This window comes from Acyrthosiphon pisum, chromosome X (assembly GCF_005508785.2).
Source record: "Acyrthosiphon pisum isolate AL4f chromosome X, pea_aphid_22Mar2018_4r6ur, whole genome shotgun sequence".
Classification (NCBI taxonomy): Eukaryota; Metazoa; Arthropoda; class Insecta; order Hemiptera; family Aphididae; genus Acyrthosiphon; species Acyrthosiphon pisum.
Genome location: NC_042493.1, coordinates 84,415,050 through 84,435,217, shown reverse-complemented (window position 1 = coordinate 84,435,217; position 20,168 = coordinate 84,415,050). Strand labels below are relative to the sequence as shown.

The window sequence follows — 20,168 nt, the reverse complement described above, 5'->3', positions numbered from 1 at the left end:
GAAAATTTAAACAAGATTCCACGTAAGTAATTAATTCTGTTACCAAAAAATCTAAAAAATACATTTACACAGTTTATTTTTATAGTCATTTTAAGTACAAATTTGGACGAAATAACATATTAAAAACCTAAAATAACTATGTTAGTTATTTTGTAGTGATTGTATAATATTATTCTTGGGTATACTTGAAACTTCTAAAGTATACTATTATATATTTATGATAGTACCACGGTTTTTTGTTGATGTATATCGTGTTATAAGTACCTAATAGATATTATGATATGATTAATTTGGAATTTATTATATGTACCTATTATAGGTCAATTTTTTTTAATTACTATAGACTATAATATAATATTATGTCTTATACCTAGACTGACATACCGTCTCCGCTCAGAATCGTTTTTCTTATACAATGATATTATATCATTGAATTCAAATTTAATACCATCCATTATACAGTGACCCACTTGTAACCTACTGTACAGCAGAGCGACATCCACTTACCCACCTTTTTTTTTTTAAATTTATTTTGATTTTTTTATATAAATCATCAATGTTTTGGGAAGTAACACTTTACACCGCTTCGATTTTCTTCAACCGTGTCTTGTTTGATGGGAAAATAAATCTAGTTAGTGAAATTTTTAATAGTTTTCAAAAGCGCATGGAAAAAGAAAACAAAAATTGAGGAAAAACTAATTTTTACCCAAAATCGGTTTTCGACAAAATCGACTTTGGTTTTTGGTGAACCTAAGTGTGTAACTCTAAAACAAATAACCGTAGATACATGAAATTTTCACTGAATGTTTATATTAGCATTTTCTATACACGATAAAATTTATAAGTTTGTCTATATTTATTAACAAATAAAGTATACCGGAAAATCAAACTAAATTTTTAAGTGCATTTGAACTACAAATGTTTACAACATATTACATTTTTACCTGATTCTTAATATAGCAATTTTTTTATACTTGAATTTACACCATCAATTCTTGATAGCTTATACTTGATAACATTTGGACTGTATTTGAGGTAGGTATTTACGGACATTATAAATTAAAATTTTTTTAGTTTTTTTTCTATGATTATGAGTAAAATTTTATTTGTCGAGTCAAAAATCGTGAAAAATTAATACAAGGGCTCCTGACATATAGTTACAATGACAGTTGAAAAATATTAAAAATACATAGTCACAATTTTTTTTATAAGTATTTAAAATTCGATTTTTGACAACATTCATCAAATTAAAAAAGATTTGGTAGTTAAAAATGTATAAAATGTTCAACTTTTAGAGCTAAGGATTGAAAATGTAAAACAAGGTTCCACTTAAGTATATGTTATTCTGTAACCAAAAAATCTCAAAACTGTAGAAACACAGTTTTTTTATAGTTATTTTATGTACAAATTTGGATGAAATAACATTTTATTAAATAACCAAGAATAACGATGTTTTATAATATTAATTCAACTTACTGGCTACCGTATTAATAATAAGTAATAACAATATAAATATGATATAAAATATTTATTGTGAACATTTAAAACAAGTCTTCTGAAATATTGTTACGATAACAGTTGAAAAATATTCAAAATATACAGGCACACATTTTTTTTATAATCATTTCAAGTTCAAAGTTTGACAAAATCGATTTTATTTTTTGGTGTAACTCTAAAAATAACCGAAGATACATGAAATGTTCGCAGTTCACATAATAATTACATTAGTATTGTCTATAGGTAAGCCATAAAATTATAATATTATAACATTTAAAAATATTTTTATAAGCTATTATCATAGGGACAAGAAATTTTCAATTTAAATAACAATAATATTATACATATATTTATTATTCCATCAATTAAAATTTAGATATATTGTATACATAAGTTACATAATATAGAATGATAATAAGATGGACCACCTCTAAAGGCAATGACTGAGCTGGAGGAGAAAGATTTTAAACAATATAGGCTAAAGACTAAATTAGTTATCTTGACTACCTAAGAAATTAAGTAAAAATAGATACTAAAGTATTGTCTAAAAATTAATAAAAAGCTAATTGTATGCTAAATGATAGTTTAACAATATTCGATAAGCTCAACAATGTACAAAACATTTTTCATACAATTTAGAATGACCGAAATTACTTACATTTAAGTTATGCTTTTAGCGTAAATTGTATAAATGTGTACCTACCTATGTATGTATTTTCAAATTTTATTAGATTTTTTAAAATTATTGTCGGTAAAAAATTTCTCGTTCGGTCGAAAATTAACTTCAAGGTTTCTCAATCCTCATTAGTTATTATAAGTGGAAATTAAAAAAAAATTTGAGCGTAAATCCACAACCTATGAATGTTTGAACTTTGAAGTTAGAATTTTGATAATTTTCGTCAAAATCACAAATTAATAGCAAACTATTTTTAGTTGAAAATTCATAATAAATTGTCTATTTATACTTAAGATTAGAAATTGTAATACAAGATTCAACTTACGTTTTCCTACCTTTAACAAAAAAAAAGTCTACCTGAAAATCAAATAACTTGGTTATGACTGTTTGAAGTTCAAATATTTTGACATTGGATATTCACATGATTTCTTATGAAACGATTTTATTATTTTGTTGTTATTCAAAAATGAAGAACTGTAGACGCTTGAAATTCTTCACCAAATTTTCATTTTATCATTTCCCATAAATACATGATACAATTTCAAAATATTTTTACTCTGTTTGTGCTATTTATAGACATTTTCAATTTTAAAATTGTATTGGTTTTTTTTCTAAAATGTTGTTAATTTTTTTATTTTTGGTGAAAACTCAAAATGTTTGAAAATGTAATGCAAAGTTTATTACAGTAGTAATTTTAAAATATTAAAAATTAAAAATATATAGGTGCGATTTTTTTTTGATAAATATTTAAAGTTCGACAAAATTCATAACTCAAATTTAACACATCCTTTGGCTACGGTATACGGAAAATTGGTTTCCTCATAAAAATTCCGTATGCGAAAAATGAACACTTTTAAAACGTCTTATGTTAAAAAATTATTTTGTATTTAAGTATTTAACTTTTAATCATTTTTAGTTTGTTTAGTATTAATCACGGTAATAGTTAAGAATATATGATTAAACATTGAATATTTATTATTATTATTTGAATTATATTATATAAGAACATTTTATGCTTAAAAAATATTTTGTGCTTAACTTTTGAGACGGAGAGCCAATTGTCCGCATGTGACTTTTTTCCGCGGGGACCAATTGTCCGGGAGCTAATCGTCCTAGATCCTTTGACTCCTACAAAGCACAGCAAAGCTGTACGCAGTTTTAATTGTAGATATTTTGTTGACAATTGAGTTATCGCAATGAGTGTAATTTTGATGATAGAAGTTTGGTGAAAACCATGGTTTATAGCAAAGGCGTACCCAGGATTTTTTTATGGGGGGGGGGTCCAACATTTTTATTTTATCAGTTCTCTAATTATAATTATAGTTTAATTCATTACCAACAAATTACTATTAATAACTATAATAATAGCCACAATAGTTATACACACAATCACACATATACAGAAAGTATACTACAATAGGTTTTTATTTGGTAATAAACGATTAACACATTATATATTATATTATAATAATATAATCTATAAGCTTTGTATATTGAAGATAATGGGAAATTAAAATATACCGTAAACCTACTATTATTATATTATTTACTATTAAACAATTGTGTAAACGTAGAAACCCAGACCCGACCCCACCCCCCTTGAGTACGCCTCTGGTTTATAGATTATCATACAAGTATGATCTATAAGCCTAGTATAATCTATAAACTTTGGCTGAAAACGACGCATGAGTCACGGCGTGGTGCAGTGGCATCATTTCAGTTTTTATTAGGCAACTTTTCACTGCTTTTTCGACTCAACATTTTTTTCACTCATAACGTAGTGGTTAAGGGGGGGGGAGGTAAATGTGCTGACTTAAGGTTGACGTAAATACTAGACCAGTGCAAATTCCCCCCCCCCCCCCAAACAACGCCACTCGCGTGATGGTTTGTTTTTTATTCGGCTGTTTCATTTGACATTGTAGGAACGTTTCTGGGACGTTATAGAAATCATGTCGGAGGCCGATCAGTTGTACATTTAACAGGAGCGTATGGTGTTATAGCGACGGCCGCCGAACGAGTGGCTACAACTTACTACTTACGCCGCCGCCGTCGCAGGCACTGAGATCGAAGAAAAGTAGCGAGTAGAGCGTGATACCCTGGTACACGTGGAGCCCGCAACGTATACCCGGACACACGCTTTACACACTTCCTAAACAAGCAGTACCCTCAATTGTTGGGAAAATGTAATTTTATAATTCTTTGTTTTCAACATTGAAATGTTATTATTTTCACTCCATTTTTTTTTTTGCATTTTAGGTTATTCATTCTTAATTATTTTGAAAGTTTTTTTTTATACTTGGTCAATTATTTTCATTTTTTTTTCATTTTTAAACACCATTTTTATCTAATGCGATACTGCGATCATGTATTAGAAGAAAAATTAACTTTAAAAAATGCTGTATCTCCATAGTTCATCTACTAGCTGAATACGGTATTTTGATAGTAATAATTTATAACAAAAATAATAACAGCACCAATGGATCAACCAGGGGCCATACCTATAATGGGCTTTATTATAAGATAATTGTCTTATTTATTTAATTTAAAATAGTAAAATTCTACAAAAACTGTTATTAGCAACAAAAATAATAATTTGGTGATAGCTCCGTACTATGGTCTATGACAACAAAATGTATGATAATTATTGATAGTACATATGTACAAATAGTGTGAAAAAGAAAAATATTTCGTAATTTTCATGTCCCGTTGCATTGTCTCGACAAAATAGTTATGCGGGACGCATTTTATCCAGTTTTTCAAGTCCGGTATTAATCCCGATTTCCCCTTACCGGCCTTACCTACTGTTAATTTAAATTTTTGAGATTTTTTTTATAATAAAATCGTTTTGTTTTCTATATTTTTGTATGACATTATTTAATAGGATATTAAAATCTACTTTTCGGTGTTATTTTTGGATTCTTGTGTTGACCATTTTAGCAGGTATAAAATATAAAATTAATAATGTCACATTATTATTGTCGGCGAGGTAAAACGTAGTCACGTAGGTACTTATTGTACTGAGTTATACCTAATAATATTATAATATTTATAATCTATATGGCTATATATATAATTTATTACTTTATTAGTATATAAAATAAATCCAAATATAACCAATAGCAATATAAAATATAGATAATAAGGTTTCAACAAAACTGAACAACGTATATTGACAGTCGTGACCAAAATACCAAATACTAATAAGTAATAATACCTGTAATTAATACCTATATAGTATTATTTGCCTATGAACTTCCTAAGCGGTATCATTATAATTTAGTAACGAATATCGTAATTCGTGGCTATATTTACCAGTTTTCCGGAAATCGCAAAATTTTAATTAATATTTAATTTCTTTATTTTACGACTCAACACCCTATTTTAAATATTTTAGTTAACTTAATAAACTTATGTCCGTCTACTTGGCAAGTGCTAAACAAATAGATACTTACATAATTCCCCACTGTCTTAGTTCTTGTAGTTTCTTGGAAAAATGTAACTATAATGTACAAATGTACTAAATGTACAATTAAACTATGTTATAGGTATATATTATTATGCATAACATAATATATAATATATATATATAATTAAAATACAGCCAAAAATAGGTTTAAATATGTTATATGATTTATTACGTATAATAAATGTTACAATAATAATTATAATGTGTGTATTGTAGGTATATAAATGTGGTAATATATTATTATTAGTATGTATAATACATTAATAAATGTATATTAGTACAAAATCGAATGGGTACATATTATTATGTAGTAGTGTAGTAAAATAGAGACACGCACGCGTAGTAATTAAATGGTCGAATAGTCAATGTAGGTAATAAATAATATAATAATTTAAAAAAGAGAGAAATCAGCCTAGATAACATTATTGGTGTTTGCGAATGATATTGAGTCATGATTTGAACAATGAACATAATATTGTATTTTGATATAGTTTTGAATTGAAAATTTGTTTTCAGTGTTATACCTATATATTATTGTTAATCATCAAGACGTGTTTAAGTGTAACAAAAAAATCGTCTTACGAATTTCAGGTAGACCCCTAACGACTGTTCGTGTCTATGTCAATACATCGACTATAATGACTAAATTATATGGTATCTATATTAAACAAAGGTTTAGGTGTTTTAACCGTGCGTGTTGTATCCACTGCGATTCGCGAAGTCCTCAGTTCCTCTTGTTGTTATTACTGGTTCCCGCATTTCTGTTCGCTGTAGCGTTTTGCAACGGAGCTACCGTACGGTTGGAGAAACGGATGCGTACGTCTTGTACGACCATGTTGGTCGTCAAAAACTGTTGAAGAGTGACCACGCCGTCGCGAGGAGTGCGGTCGAACGGATAACCCATGGACCTGGAGTCCGGATAACGGGAGTTAAGGATACCGCAGTAGCTCGATGCGTCGTCGCAAGTTTGCCCGTCCCCTTGAGCGTTCGCCACCTGTTGAGGACAATATCGAGTGGTATTTTTATAGTAAATCATAATATAACAACAGTAGCAGTAAAAGTAAAAAAATTCAAGCACTTTTATACTCTTATTGTTAGTACCTACGAAATTCCGAAATTCGTCGCTTAAATAGTATTATTCTCGGGCATTTATAAAGTGCAGGCGATTTATAAGTACATATTCATATTAAATTGTTGGACTTCTACATTACATTTTTAACGGTGCCTACTTTTATATAGACCACAATAATGTTTTATATTATGATGATTTGTTGTTGTTGATTTTAAAAACCGCTACCTATACTTAACATTCATAACACAAAGAACGACAAAGATACGTAAATAACGGCGAGCAATTCAAAATAATCATAATTTTAAAATGCAACTGAATTTGTTATAGCTTTTAGACTATACCTATCAACAAAAATAATTACTTGGAATTTAATTATGGATCACTTTTTTTTTCTTTTAAATGTTTCAAATACTTTTAAAAATGTACCTATTATGTACTTATTATTTGAGTACCTACCAATGGGTAGCATAACTATTCAATTGTCAAGAAAGTTATTTGAATGGTATTTTATTATAAATTGTTACTAAACGTGAATAGTGATACAAATTTCATAAAAATCAAAAAAATCTCTGGGACTAAATTTTTTCTGATCATCTGTCATTATTAAAGTGGGTAAAACGTAGGTATCTATATTATTTATATGTATACATAAATGTAAAACTATATGATAATTCCATAGAACAGCATGATATCTGATCATTATACATAAATTACATCATACGATGTTACTTTATCGTGGTATTGTAATGTCAAAATATTTTATTATCAGTATACAAATGTATAATATACACTGAGTGTTTATCTGTTTTGCTATGTATGTTCGGTTTATGGAAAAATAGGGGAAAATTAGTTGCCCACCCGATCTGTAATATAGCTGATACCTATTTATGAAGTAAGATTATACCTACAATCGATTGTTTCAATCCTTTAATCTTTAATACTAAATAATTGTATTCGTATAATAATCGAATTAATATATACCTGATCAATTTCGCCATTAGATACCATAACAAACAATTGACACTGGAACCCTTCGGGCGACCCTTTGGCTATCAACATGTTTTGTGGCCACCCACAACCACAAAAGTTGAACATTGGCGCTGCATCTGAGTTGGCAGCCGGTCTGTTACTTCCTTGGTTTCTATACGTTATTTCATGTGGTATAGTTACTGATGATTCAATCGATCGACGGACGATTTCGTTTCTTCCCCTTTTTACTGATGCACATATTCATAAAGTAATTGAGTTATTAATAATTGATAGGTACAATATTTTTACATCGTGTGATTGAAAGCATACAATTATAATACATGTCATAGGTATGCGTTAATACCATTTAAGACTAATAAAATAATACAATTTTTGTTTGAATCAAAAAATAATAAATATAAGTTATAACCCTTTTTATTATTATTATGTATATATATTGTATAATAAATAACATATTCAAGGATAATTTTCGATTATTTTATTTGTTTAATAATATTATTATGTAATTTTATATTCTCTTAGTGTTAATAAATTTAGGTACATTCACGTAGGTAATAAAAATTAGTTTGAATAAAATATATGTGTATATATTATATAAATACGTGAAAATTAGCTTTTAGGAGATTGAATGTCAAACACGAGGTCAAACAGTAATTCAATGGTAGTTTAGCAATTCTTTAATTTAATAACGCGATAATCGATTTCTATAATATGACCGCTACCTATATCTTATTAATATACAATTAATTATTTTTAATTTATTAGTTTCTCAAAAAAAAAAAACAATATAAATTATCAGTATTCAGCAATATCTAAGAAAATAAATAATATTTTTTGATCATCAAAACACTTACGTGATGTACTAAATTTGTCAAGTTCAACAAAAAGTTTTCTTTGCTCTCTAAATAAGAATGGTAAACCACGTTCATCAAATTTAGGTGCCAAGAAGATACGAACTGTTCCAATTCGTTGATTTCCATTATTCTCAACCTATTAATACAAATAAAATAATCACTAAATTATTTTAGCTAAGCCACATCATAAAAATTATTAAATTCACAATTTATTATTTTATGCAACTCGAAGGGCGATTGCAGGAGTTGTATTACTCGTGGTTTCCGGTTGCCGGTTGGTATATATACTATAGATATATATACCTACTACTGTATATTTTGTAAACTACTATAGAGATATTTAAAATTTAAAAGCATCATTAAATTTAAACTTATTAGCAAATACAATATTATGACAAAATATAATAATTTATACTTACAATAATTTTATAATTGAATGGGGCGTGTTGTAAGTGAGTAAATCTTGCAAATACTGATCCACGTGGTAAGAAGTCCAAGCCTCTAGATAAGTCGGTGTCACTTTGTTGCCAAAACGTCGCAAATTCATTACGTGGTAACCCGGTGGCTGTTACTTCAACGCTTTGTACACTTACGTTGTCAAAGCCCAACTAAAAATACAAAATGTTAATGAACAATTTAAAAAATGTAATTATTTATTTTATTTTATATTATGATATGGTTTTTACATTTTGAACATTATAACTTGGTATCGTAGCTTTATATTCTTGGAATATATCATCAATATATGCGTGCCAACGGTAAAATATTGGATCACGCATAGCTGTAGCTGAGTCTCCCATAACGCTATAGTTTTCCTGAAAATAATTTAAGTTTTGGGTGTAATAGGTATTGTATTGAAATTATATTAATAAAACAATGAAATAGTTTTCTTACTAAAAATCTATTATCAGGATCGTGAATATAAGCAATTGCGTTGTGACCATTATTATGAAGAGAACCGTACAAATTTGGATTTTGACTTAATATACTAGATTCTATAATATTTCCCAATATATCTATTCCATCAGTTTCTGTTAATCTAACTTGTTGACCGGCAGTCTGTAATAAAATAAAACATTTTATACTTTACACCGTCAGGTCTTCAAAATTCTATTATAATATTATGCAGGTTATTTTATATAAAAGGAAGAGTAGATTCACAGTTCCGATTTTTTAAATATTTTATTGGGCGGCTAAATATTTCCAATAAAATATTCAACCACTAAAGCTTTACCATGGTCCATGATACAAAATTTACATAAAACTATTGTTGAACTCAAGCATATCATTGTTTTATTTTAAATTTAAGTATTGCAATTACGTTGATAATAAATCCAGAATGAATAGCATTGAATATGCGGTCTCTCCAACGCACAAGATCTTCGATGTCAAACGTGATTTGTTCTACTTCTCTGCTAATATTCTGTTGTTCACAAAAAAAAATACACAATATAATACAGTATGTATGTTTAAAAGTACATAAAATTAAGATATTACTTGAAGTACAGCATTGACTGGTCTAGGGGGCCATACACGATTGGCTAGAATATTATCCAATTTTGGGAAGTAACCCTCTGCAATCGGTTGATCCCAGTTGGTTAAACGAACTACTCTGTTCATATTATTGCTTAACCGTTCCATGTTGTATCTAAATCGAAACGTATATTAATATGCATATTGATATTATGTATATATAATAGGTATATGTATATATATATATATATATTAATATTATATTATATACAGTCGTACGTATAATATAAATCAATGCATACAATATAATATACAATATTATATAACTATTATTTATCTAATTATTATTAATCACCTAGCTATAATCTGTTGGTGCATGTAAAAAAATAATTCACCACGCCTGTTCTTATTTACAATGTTGAGCGGTCCGTCGAACGGGTAGACCAAATGCCAATGCCAATGATGAAGGTTTATGCCGATGTCTTCGCGGAAATAGCTAATCCTGTGCTCAGCATCCAAGTTGTTGGCAGAATAATCGTGAGGTATTTCGATGGGAGTCTGTTGCAATGACATATTGTATAATTAATATAATATATATTATAGATACATTAATTTCATAGATTATTGATGCAAACATTATTAGATATTATACCTATTTATATGGTTTAGTCGTTTTGTATATTTTTAAAGGTCGGTTAAAAAATAGCTTTATATTATATATTTATGTATAATTTATATATAAACAGGCACCTACGTGTTATGTACCAAAATTCGTATTTCAAGACCTTATGATTTTGTACATACAATCTTACTTGGTGTATTTTAGAACTTATTGTAAGCTCATTAGTACTAAAAACGTAGGTATGCTCATATAGTATTTTAATGTATTTTCATAACTCATAAAACGTCGTATTATAAAACGTATGTACCAATGGTAAATGGTAATTAAGGTGTAGCATTTGAAATCATGTACAAACTATAATATAGCTCTATACCTACATATTATTATAATTTAACTGTAAATTTGGCCAATTTTTGATTATTTCGCTGTTGTAGAAACTAATAATGCTCTACATATAGACTAGGTACTAGTTTTCGTTATCAAAATATTTGAATTTTATACTTTTAAGCTTCTTAAATCATTTGTGAAAGAATAAAAATCTATTGCAGTAAATATAAAAATTAAACGCTTTTTAGACTATTTGCTTCGTTGAAATTAGTGATTTTTTTACTTATTACGAAAGGTGGGCAAGTTTATGAAAATAATTAAGTTAAGTTAAGTTAAGAGGACACAATGTCGATAAGTTAAAAGTTAACAGTTAACAAATTATAAATTTAACTCGATAAGTTAAAAGTTAATATAGAAAAAAATATTAACTTAACTCAGTTTAAAAAAAGTTAATTTATTTTTTTAAAATTAGTATCTATGTTAATTACATAAAGAGTGAATGTGTGTTTCTAGTTTCAAATTTATAAATTATAAAAACCAATTTTATTTAACTTTTATCATAATGTATACTGTATACCCTTTTACTTTTACTTTACTATTATTTACTAATTTAAACTATACTCATCTCAAATTAATAATATAACAAATATATTTTTTTACATCGTATAGCAATATTGAAAGTCATAATACGTGAAGATGAGTACATGACCTTCATATATATTATATTATGTTTAACAACATTAAAACGTAACAATTGTCAATTTGTAATTTAAAATTATTAATTTTATTAAAAACATTTATGATTGCAACTCGCATAATATATAATTTAGAACTTAATAAAATATATTAATATACACAATGACAATTATATGTTATCAAGAAAAAGAACATAAATGTTTGTGTTATTATAGTATTGAATTATTTTTATTTTATACTGATATAGTAATATTTACGAATAAACGAAAAATTTCAAAATGTTTTTAACTTGGTGGATTTTTTTAAAATCAACTGAGGAAAGCTAAGTTATTTTAACTATAAATTAAACTAGTTAAGGTAAAAAGTTAAAAAAAAATAACTTTTTCACTTTTTAGCTAGTTAATGCCCACCTTTGCTTATTACCCTATTATCCACGTGACGTTCATATGACGTTCATACGTTCATATGACGTTCATACGTTCATATAACGTCCTAATGCTATTATAGAAAATATAAATACATGGATTTAACTACCACGGGGTAACCGTAACGCTTACCCTAGAGCCGGTTTGGACCACAGCCGATTCTTCTCTGGCGCGGGCGAACACTGAAGAGTCCATATACAGACTTGGGAACATTTCGGAGTGCGACGGTAGTCTCAAATTGCGAGTATCAGGTCTGTGTATCAATGCTACGGACAGTGCGTAAGTAAACATGTACGGGTTGATCCGGTCACGACAGTACACGGAAAGCGACAAGAGTTCGTCGTACGATTTCGCGTCTGAAAATAACGTAGAAAATATAAATTATATCATTAATAATATTATGTTATTATTTCGTAACCATTTAAAGTAGATAGTACCTATAATAGGTATTAGGTATTAAATATGTACCATCATATTATAATATCATGTTCAACTGGACATAAATGCTTTTTTTTAAATATATTATATAATTGCACGTGCATGGGGTGCATAATATAATACATCGAAACTTCCGTATAACGAACTTCCATTTAACAAAATTTTCTGTTTAACGAAATATTTTTTGAGAATCAAACCAAATAAGAACCAAATTTATTCAATTCCATTCAACGAAATTTTCTATAGTACGGTTTTTTTTTAATGTCCCTGCATGAGAAATCGTAATATGGAAGTTTCGCTGCATAATATATATTAATACAATTATACTAACTCATTAGAATCTCGATGAGCTTTGCGGCCATTTTACCGTGGGATTGGTTGAAAAGCGAAAACGGCATATCTCTCTTAAGTCCCAGTGGAATCGACAAGTCGGGAATACTGCTCAATCTAGTGACTGGAACGGTTTTACCACCGGGAAAACGAGTTTGGATGTCTGACGCCAATGGCTTGTACCGGTCGATCTGAATAAAATGAAAATAAAAACGCAACTATAGGCAGTCCTGTAAAGAATACTTTTAAAAAGTACTTGAGTAAATACTCAAATACATTTTTTTTAAGTATTTAAGATACTACTCAAATACTTTGAAAAAGTATTTGGAATACTTTTCAAATACTTTTGGTTTTTAAAGTGGGTTTCTAATCATCGTAATATAAACACATAGGTAGTAGGTAATCTAATAGTTATCTAATAGTTTTAAAGGGAATATTGTTAATCAAAATTCAATAACTTTTTTTAGAAATCTGGTTTTCACAAACCTTTGGGATTCGGCTAACACAGAAATACAGAATATTAAATAAAACTATTATTCTATTATTGTAGTTGACAATAATATTTTTCCAACCAATTATTTCGAATAAAAATAAAATGTTCGAAATAAAAAACCAAAGTATTCAATACCAAAAAGTATTTGAATACTTTTACTTAAATACTTTACAGGACTGACTATAGGATATATAGGTACTCGATAATTTACGATATTAATATGGTATCGAATATAATATACTATTGAAAGGTCGAAAACCATCATAATAATAGATGAAAACATTAGCTGGAGTATTTGTTTTTATTTCAATTCGAATCGATGACTTACGCATTTGTGATAAATAATAATAATAAGCTATACAAATAATAGGTACGTGTTTTACTCACCAAGTAGTCAGTGGGTACATCGAAAGACACATTTTCTTCGCCTTTTCCAATGAATATAGGTTCGGTAGGACGATCGAACAAGTACAAAATATTATTTTTGTCCGCCATAATATTTCTTTTTATATACTTTCTTTTGTATGTACATATAACATAAAAGCAAGTTTATACGATGTTTAATGATCATTCTTGGTAATTTAATATTTATAATAGGTATATAGGTAGGTACGTTACATATTATATACAGTACCTATTTTAGTATTTATGAAAACATTAAAGTTTTAGTTGCTGTTATGTTAAAAATGTTTATACTCGGTGCAAAAATGCTCGGCTTGAAAATTTAAAGCAATATTCCTCATAAGTTTTACTTGTAGAATTTTAAATATTTCTAACATTTACTGACGTAATTTTTTTCATAAAAATTTCAAGTTATTTTATTTATATTTAAACAAAAAACAACAATTTTAATTATTTTGTTATTATTCAATAAAAAAAAACTTAAAACTTTTTGTCATTACGTATATTATTATGTACTTACTATAGGTATTAGGTGAACAATGAAAGTTTCAAAATGTTTAGCATAGGTAATTTTATGCTATTCATACCATGCAACTATTGCACAGCGTCCTACGGTATTGAATATTAAATTATAAGTTAATAACAACTAACAAGTATCAACTTACAACTAGCTAGTTATATTGAATGAAATAATATTAAAATAATAACTATAAAATATATGCGATTTGTTTTTGGAAAATAATAGTTCAAGTGTAATAGTATGATATTACTAATACGAAAATAAACTACTAACAACAGTATAAATAGGTATATAGGTAATTGATAAGTATATTAAACCTACTACAAGAAAATATATGAGCTGACAAAACGTTTTCGCTCAAAATCGTTTGAACTTTGGATAATAACATAATATATATTATAATATTATATTCAGTATTGTATATTAGGTATATATTATTATAACATATTTTAATGGAAACAGTTGGTCAAATAATTTGTCAAAATATAAAAAAAATTTTAAAATGTTTAATTATAATATATATTATATATATATATTATATTATTACTGTAGGTATACCTACATATTTTATTATTAAAACGTTTTACAATGCCTGTATAATAATTATGTATAAATTTAATTATAATGTATAATGATGTATAATTACCAGTGTCTGTATATCTAGTGTATATAATTTTTATATGCTGCTACAATTTCAGTGTTGACTTTAGAATATAATATAGGTATTATACAGGTACCTATGTATAATGTTGAGCGGAGAGAAAAATTTACTCGACTGATGCTATTCTATGAACTCGCAGCGCTTTTATATTGAACACAAGAAACCAAGTATCATAATGACGACTATAAAGTTATTGTGGTGGACATATTATAATCATACTTCCCAGTTGGAAAAGACCTGGACCACACGATATAACGCCGTTTCCGCGTTGATTAGAATATTAGATATAAATATATGGACAATTTTTGCGGTAGGCGTTTAAATAGCACAATAAAGTGTATTATATTAGATTATTAAGTATATATATGATATATTTGCAATATTTGCATATTAAATCCCTGGGAGTTATTCAAAACCAAAGCAGGAAGTTGTGGCGGTTATTCGATCGATAATCGCAGCTAAACCATCATTAAACTGCTGACTAGCACTATCGTCTAATATTATAATTTACAATACTGTTCTCACACAATTAGCATACTGAGCGTAAAAAGACGATTTCCGAATTTCCGATCAACCATTGTTGCCGTCCGAATTGCTAAGTACCTATAGCGTATACTATATTATAGTATAATGCCTAAACCTAAATATCATTTGCTCTAAATTAAACGGTTATATTAATTTATGAGTAACGACGAGTTATATTTTATATTGTGTAGTAAAATTTTAAAATTAGAAACATTATTTAAATATATTAATATTATATAATAATGTTATTTCATATCTAGGTTGATAATATAAATTTAAAAATATTAAAAATTGTTTCAAGGCATTATCAACGAAATTTTAAATTTAAAAATACTTAAATACATGAGCTTAATTTTGTTATAAGCATTTAGAGTTCAAATTTTAACTAAATTCGTAAAATACAAGGCTGAGCATCAACGAGTTTAAATGTTAAAGTTAAGTTGCTTTTAACTAAGTTACATAACAAGCTACTTTTTCAAGTACCTACCTAACTAATTGTTAAATTGTTTTCCATGTTATGCGGTACCTTATGTGTTAATTAATTTTATTGTCACGTTAAGTTAACTTTTTTCCTCAAACCATACATTCAAAATATATTCCATTGTGTAAAAATTAATTTTATAACAAATAAAATAATTGGAAATATAAAATATAATGTAATAAATGAAAATGTATAATAATAGTTATAATAATATTGCATATTCACTGAATATATTATATAATATAATACGTATTAACTATTAACAGAAAAGTTAGGTATAGAGGTAACCACATCATTGAGAATAGAAAAATATATAACTACCCAGGAGTTTACTAAGTATCCTATAACATTGTTTACTCATCAGTCATTACTCATTAATGAGTATTACTTACCATTATTATATTTCTATTTATTCATATAATAACAGTTAAATTGAATAATAATTAATATTATATTTGTCGGTTATTAGTTGTGTCTATTATAATAATTAATTTATAGTTTATATAATTTAGTATAGTTGTGGACCATTAAGTAAATAAATACATAAAAATAAATAAATTATTTTGTTGGATTTCATCATTGATTGAAATATTAAAGTACCTATATAAGTACTTACAGCAATTTTTTTTAATACATATATTTATTAAATTAGATACCCAGTCAGTTATTTGTTAGCTTTCAAAAAAGATATAATTTATTAATAATTATTCACTTTAAATGAAAAAAAAAATATTTTTTTTAAAACTAATTTATATTACTTTTAACTTAATTTAACTTAATTTTTTTTATATCAACTTAACTTAACGAGTCAAAAAAATTTGTTAACTTACTCAGCCTAGTGACAAAATCACGAAAATCTACAAATTATTTCGTAGTTAAAATGTATATAACATTTTCGATTTTTATAACTAGGTAACTAGCTAAGGCTTGGAAATGTAATAAAATACTTCTCATAAGTAGTTTTTCATAACCATAAAAATACTGATGAATATGCAATACTCTTACTTACGCTAATTGCAATATTAATATAGGTAATAATATTATATTATAAAATATCTTAGGCTGACACAACCATCTGTGCTCAGAATCGTTTTTCAGTTTTTCGTACCTATGCAATATTATATTATATCATTGAATTCAGATTAAATGCAATTATTTATTTTTATTGTATTTTTTATAAACTTAATGTTTATGTGCTTTATATAATTTACCGTCTATGCTGTAACATTTTAATATTATGTAATATTATATTCTAATTTATTAATAAAAACTGAGTTAGGTATTTCATTTTATGTTTGTGAAATTACTTACCATTACTTACCATAAAATTGGTTTAGATTTATATTCGAAGTGTCATATTATATTTTGATATTTTGGACAACATTAAAATGTTGGATAGTTGAATAATAATATTTTGTTATTTTTCTAGCTCGTTTGTGATATCTGATGTAGGTTTACAGTGAATACCGATGTGATCCAACACACTCGTACGTGGTACCGGTACGTATTAGGGGCGGAATAGTAATTACATACCTTAATTCCTACATACGAGATGTGTAAATTCTTAAACAAATTTAAAATTGAGATAGATATAATATGTGAATTTCTACACGTTAATAAAGAAGATAGGTAAGAAGGTACGTATGCTAGTTCCTACACGGCAGAAAAAAAATATTATTAGGTACATAAAAATATCATAATAGGTAGGTACCTACCTACATTTAATTTTCGTACATTACATATTAAAATAATATAAGTTAACAAACTATCATAGTAGGTATAATCAGAATAATAACATAATATTATAATATTATATAAAATATACTATATATTTTTTTAACAATTGTTAAATTATAAAATTTAAGAAAATTAAATGTATGAAATGTAGCTATTATGACTAGGATTATATTTGCCCGTATTAGGTGACCTAATACCTACAGCATTTATACATTATATGCTATGTCATAGTGGCGTATGTTGATTTGCAGTTCGTGTAATCGTGTGTGATTTTTTTGCGGTATGATTATTGTGTTGGTTTTTTTTATTTTGTGTAGCCAGGCGTTGGTGGACGTAACGTACATTTTAAAATGTTCATTATTCAGCTATAAGTGTTTAGACATTATAATATCTGTTATAACTACCTATTATGTTGCTTTGGCTTATTTGTATGTTTTTTTTATTAACATTTCCAGGTCTCAATTGATTATTTTTCTCATGAAAAATTGAGACAGTAGTTGATAATTTATGGTTTTTTTATAATATAAATTATTAGGTTTTTGATTTCATTAATTTATTGATTCCATAAAAGTTTGCAGGTTTAAGTCATATATTATATTGGTCACAAGCCGTTTATAAAATATCTTAATCTACGATAACCTAACTATTTAATTTATGTACATAAGATATACCTATTTGAAAGTTTAAGTAATTCGTTAATCGTAGTTTTTATGCCAACATTTTTTAATACTGTGTCTAATACGTATACCTACACACAGGCATAGATCCAGAGCAAAGATCTGATTGTGGGGGGGGGGAGGGGGCAACAATTTTTTTATAATACAAATACAATTAGAATACTTATACACTTTATCCTTAATTTAAAATGTTTTCCCAATATTAGTACAATCTTAATGTAATAAATCTATGAATGGTTATAATATATTAAATAACAAAATTCAAACGTTTATTCATATTGTTCCTTACTTGCTTTTTTTCCAAAACGGTCAATAATTAGATTAATGTTTATGGAAATTTCCCTATGAAAATTGGAGAAACAATGTCTGTGGGGCCTGAGCCCCTAGGCTCCCTGGATCCAACCCCATCTATACATTAATTTCCGCCACATATTACTATAAAGCAGTGGTTCTCAACCGGTGTGCCGCGAGAAATGCGTTATTAACTATTGAAAACAGTGTGTTATTTCGTGACATTTATTTTTTAAAAATACAGCAACATAATAATATTTAAAGAATTAAATTATTTAAAGTAAACAAAGGAATATTTATATCATAAAGTGAATACATTTTAAATAACTAGTGAGAAAATTCACACGTGCAGTTAAAACTGTACTATTCGACTGAACAGTTTTATCTATACAGATAAAATCATAAGTGTGTAGATTAATACGACGTAGTTTTTAGAACTGTAGCACAGTTTTGTACTAATTGTATCTAATCTGTTACTAATTGTGCAGATAAGACGATACCGGATTCATGTATTATAGGCGCGTGGTGAGAACGCGTGTTTTCAAAGTTGTTATGGTTATCAAGTGCGTGAGTGAGCCGTGAAAACTTGTGATGTATAAAAGTGTGCCGTGAGCCAAAAAAGGTTGAGAACCACTGCTCTAAAGCCTTTTTAATATTTTCTAATAAAAAATGAAATTTCCTGTTCCTTATTTCATATTTGTATTCAGTGGCGCAACTACACCTAATGGTGCCCTAGTTACTAAAATTACTTGGTGCCCTACTACATATTATTTGCATTATACAATTATAATTTATAGTTATGGTGACCAAATAAACAAATTAATATGAACCTGCCTATAAAAATTATGAAATAAACCAACGTTTCAATCAGTGCAATTAATAAACCAACATCATTTTTATTTGGTTTACCTGTTTGTAAATTGTAATTAAATGCTAATTTTTAATTTTTGTAACTTCTACTATTGGTATCTAAGTTTTTTCTGTAATTTATTATTGTATAAAGTTTATCAAATTTTTATTGAAATTTAATATTTTTATGGGGAGTCCAATACCTAGAAACTATATTTCTTAGATATTATTTCAAACTTTGTTTTTAATATGTTGGATAGTTGATTTCTAATAGTTCGTTATTTTTCTAATTATTTGTGTATTATTATTTCGGATATGTTGTGTTTTTAAGTGCGTGGGAATCGGTTATCTGCGGCATAGCGTGTAAGATACCGATGCGGTCGTATTAATTTTATACATTTATACGATGTTTATGTTTAATAATTAAACTTGTTTAATAATACAATTACATACTATAAATATATTGCAATAGTTGTAATATTGTAATATTATGATATTTTAATTGTAATTGTAATTATAATTGTATTATATTAATTATATTATATATTTATATATAGGTATATATATTCATAGGCGAAACTAGACACTTTTATTATGGCAGGCCAAATGATAAAAAAAAAACTTCTATTAACAACTTTATATAGGTAGTAATTGTGTTTAATGTAT

General features: G+C 27.0%; 1 protein-coding gene across 3 annotated transcripts; it reads right to left on the bottom strand.

Moving 5' to 3' along the window:
• Nucleotides 1–5,781: 5,781 nt before the first annotated feature.
• Nucleotides 5,782–18,935, bottom strand: LOC100163393 (phenoloxidase 2). Of its 3 annotated transcripts, XM_016808311.2 has the most exons (14): nucleotides 14,928–15,113; nucleotides 14,282–14,370; nucleotides 13,747–13,876; nucleotides 12,868–13,057; nucleotides 12,231–12,454; nucleotides 10,384–10,586; nucleotides 10,053–10,203; nucleotides 9,877–9,978; nucleotides 9,450–9,614; nucleotides 9,242–9,370; nucleotides 8,975–9,163; nucleotides 8,556–8,691; nucleotides 7,693–7,928; nucleotides 5,782–6,633 (listed from the first exon to the last, which is right to left on the bottom strand). In XM_016808311.2, the coding sequence occupies exons 3-14, from the start codon at nucleotides 13,852–13,854 to the stop codon at nucleotides 6,364–6,366; spliced, it is 2,103 nt and encodes a 700-aa protein (XP_016663800.1). In that variant the 5' UTR covers nucleotides 13,855–13,876; nucleotides 14,282–14,370; nucleotides 14,928–15,113; the 3' UTR covers nucleotides 5,782–6,363. The 3 variants fall into 3 exon arrangements, with proteins under 3 accessions (XP_016663800.1, XP_016663799.1, XP_001951137.1); XM_016808310.2 differs by lacking the exons at nucleotides 14,282–14,370; nucleotides 14,928–15,113 and adding an exon at nucleotides 18,652–18,935; XM_001951102.5 differs by lacking the exon at nucleotides 14,282–14,370 and having other exon boundaries at nucleotides 14,928–15,112.
• Nucleotides 18,936–20,168: the final 1,233 nt, after the last annotated feature.

Bases quoted from the DNA above. Each gene is read 5' to 3' on its own strand.
- LOC100163393 (XM_016808310.2), bottom strand. From the start codon at position 13,854: ATGGCGGACAAAAATAATATTTTGTACTTGTTCGATCGTCCTACCGAA. The intron at 10,587-12,230 runs GTAAGCGTTACG...TCATTGCAACAG, and splicing joins TGGTCCAAACCGGCTCTAGG to ACTCCCATCGAAATACCTCA. The intron at 9,979-10,052 runs GTAATATCTTAA...TGTGAACAACAG, and splicing joins CAGTCAATGCTGTACTTCAA to AATATTAGCAGAGAAGTAGA.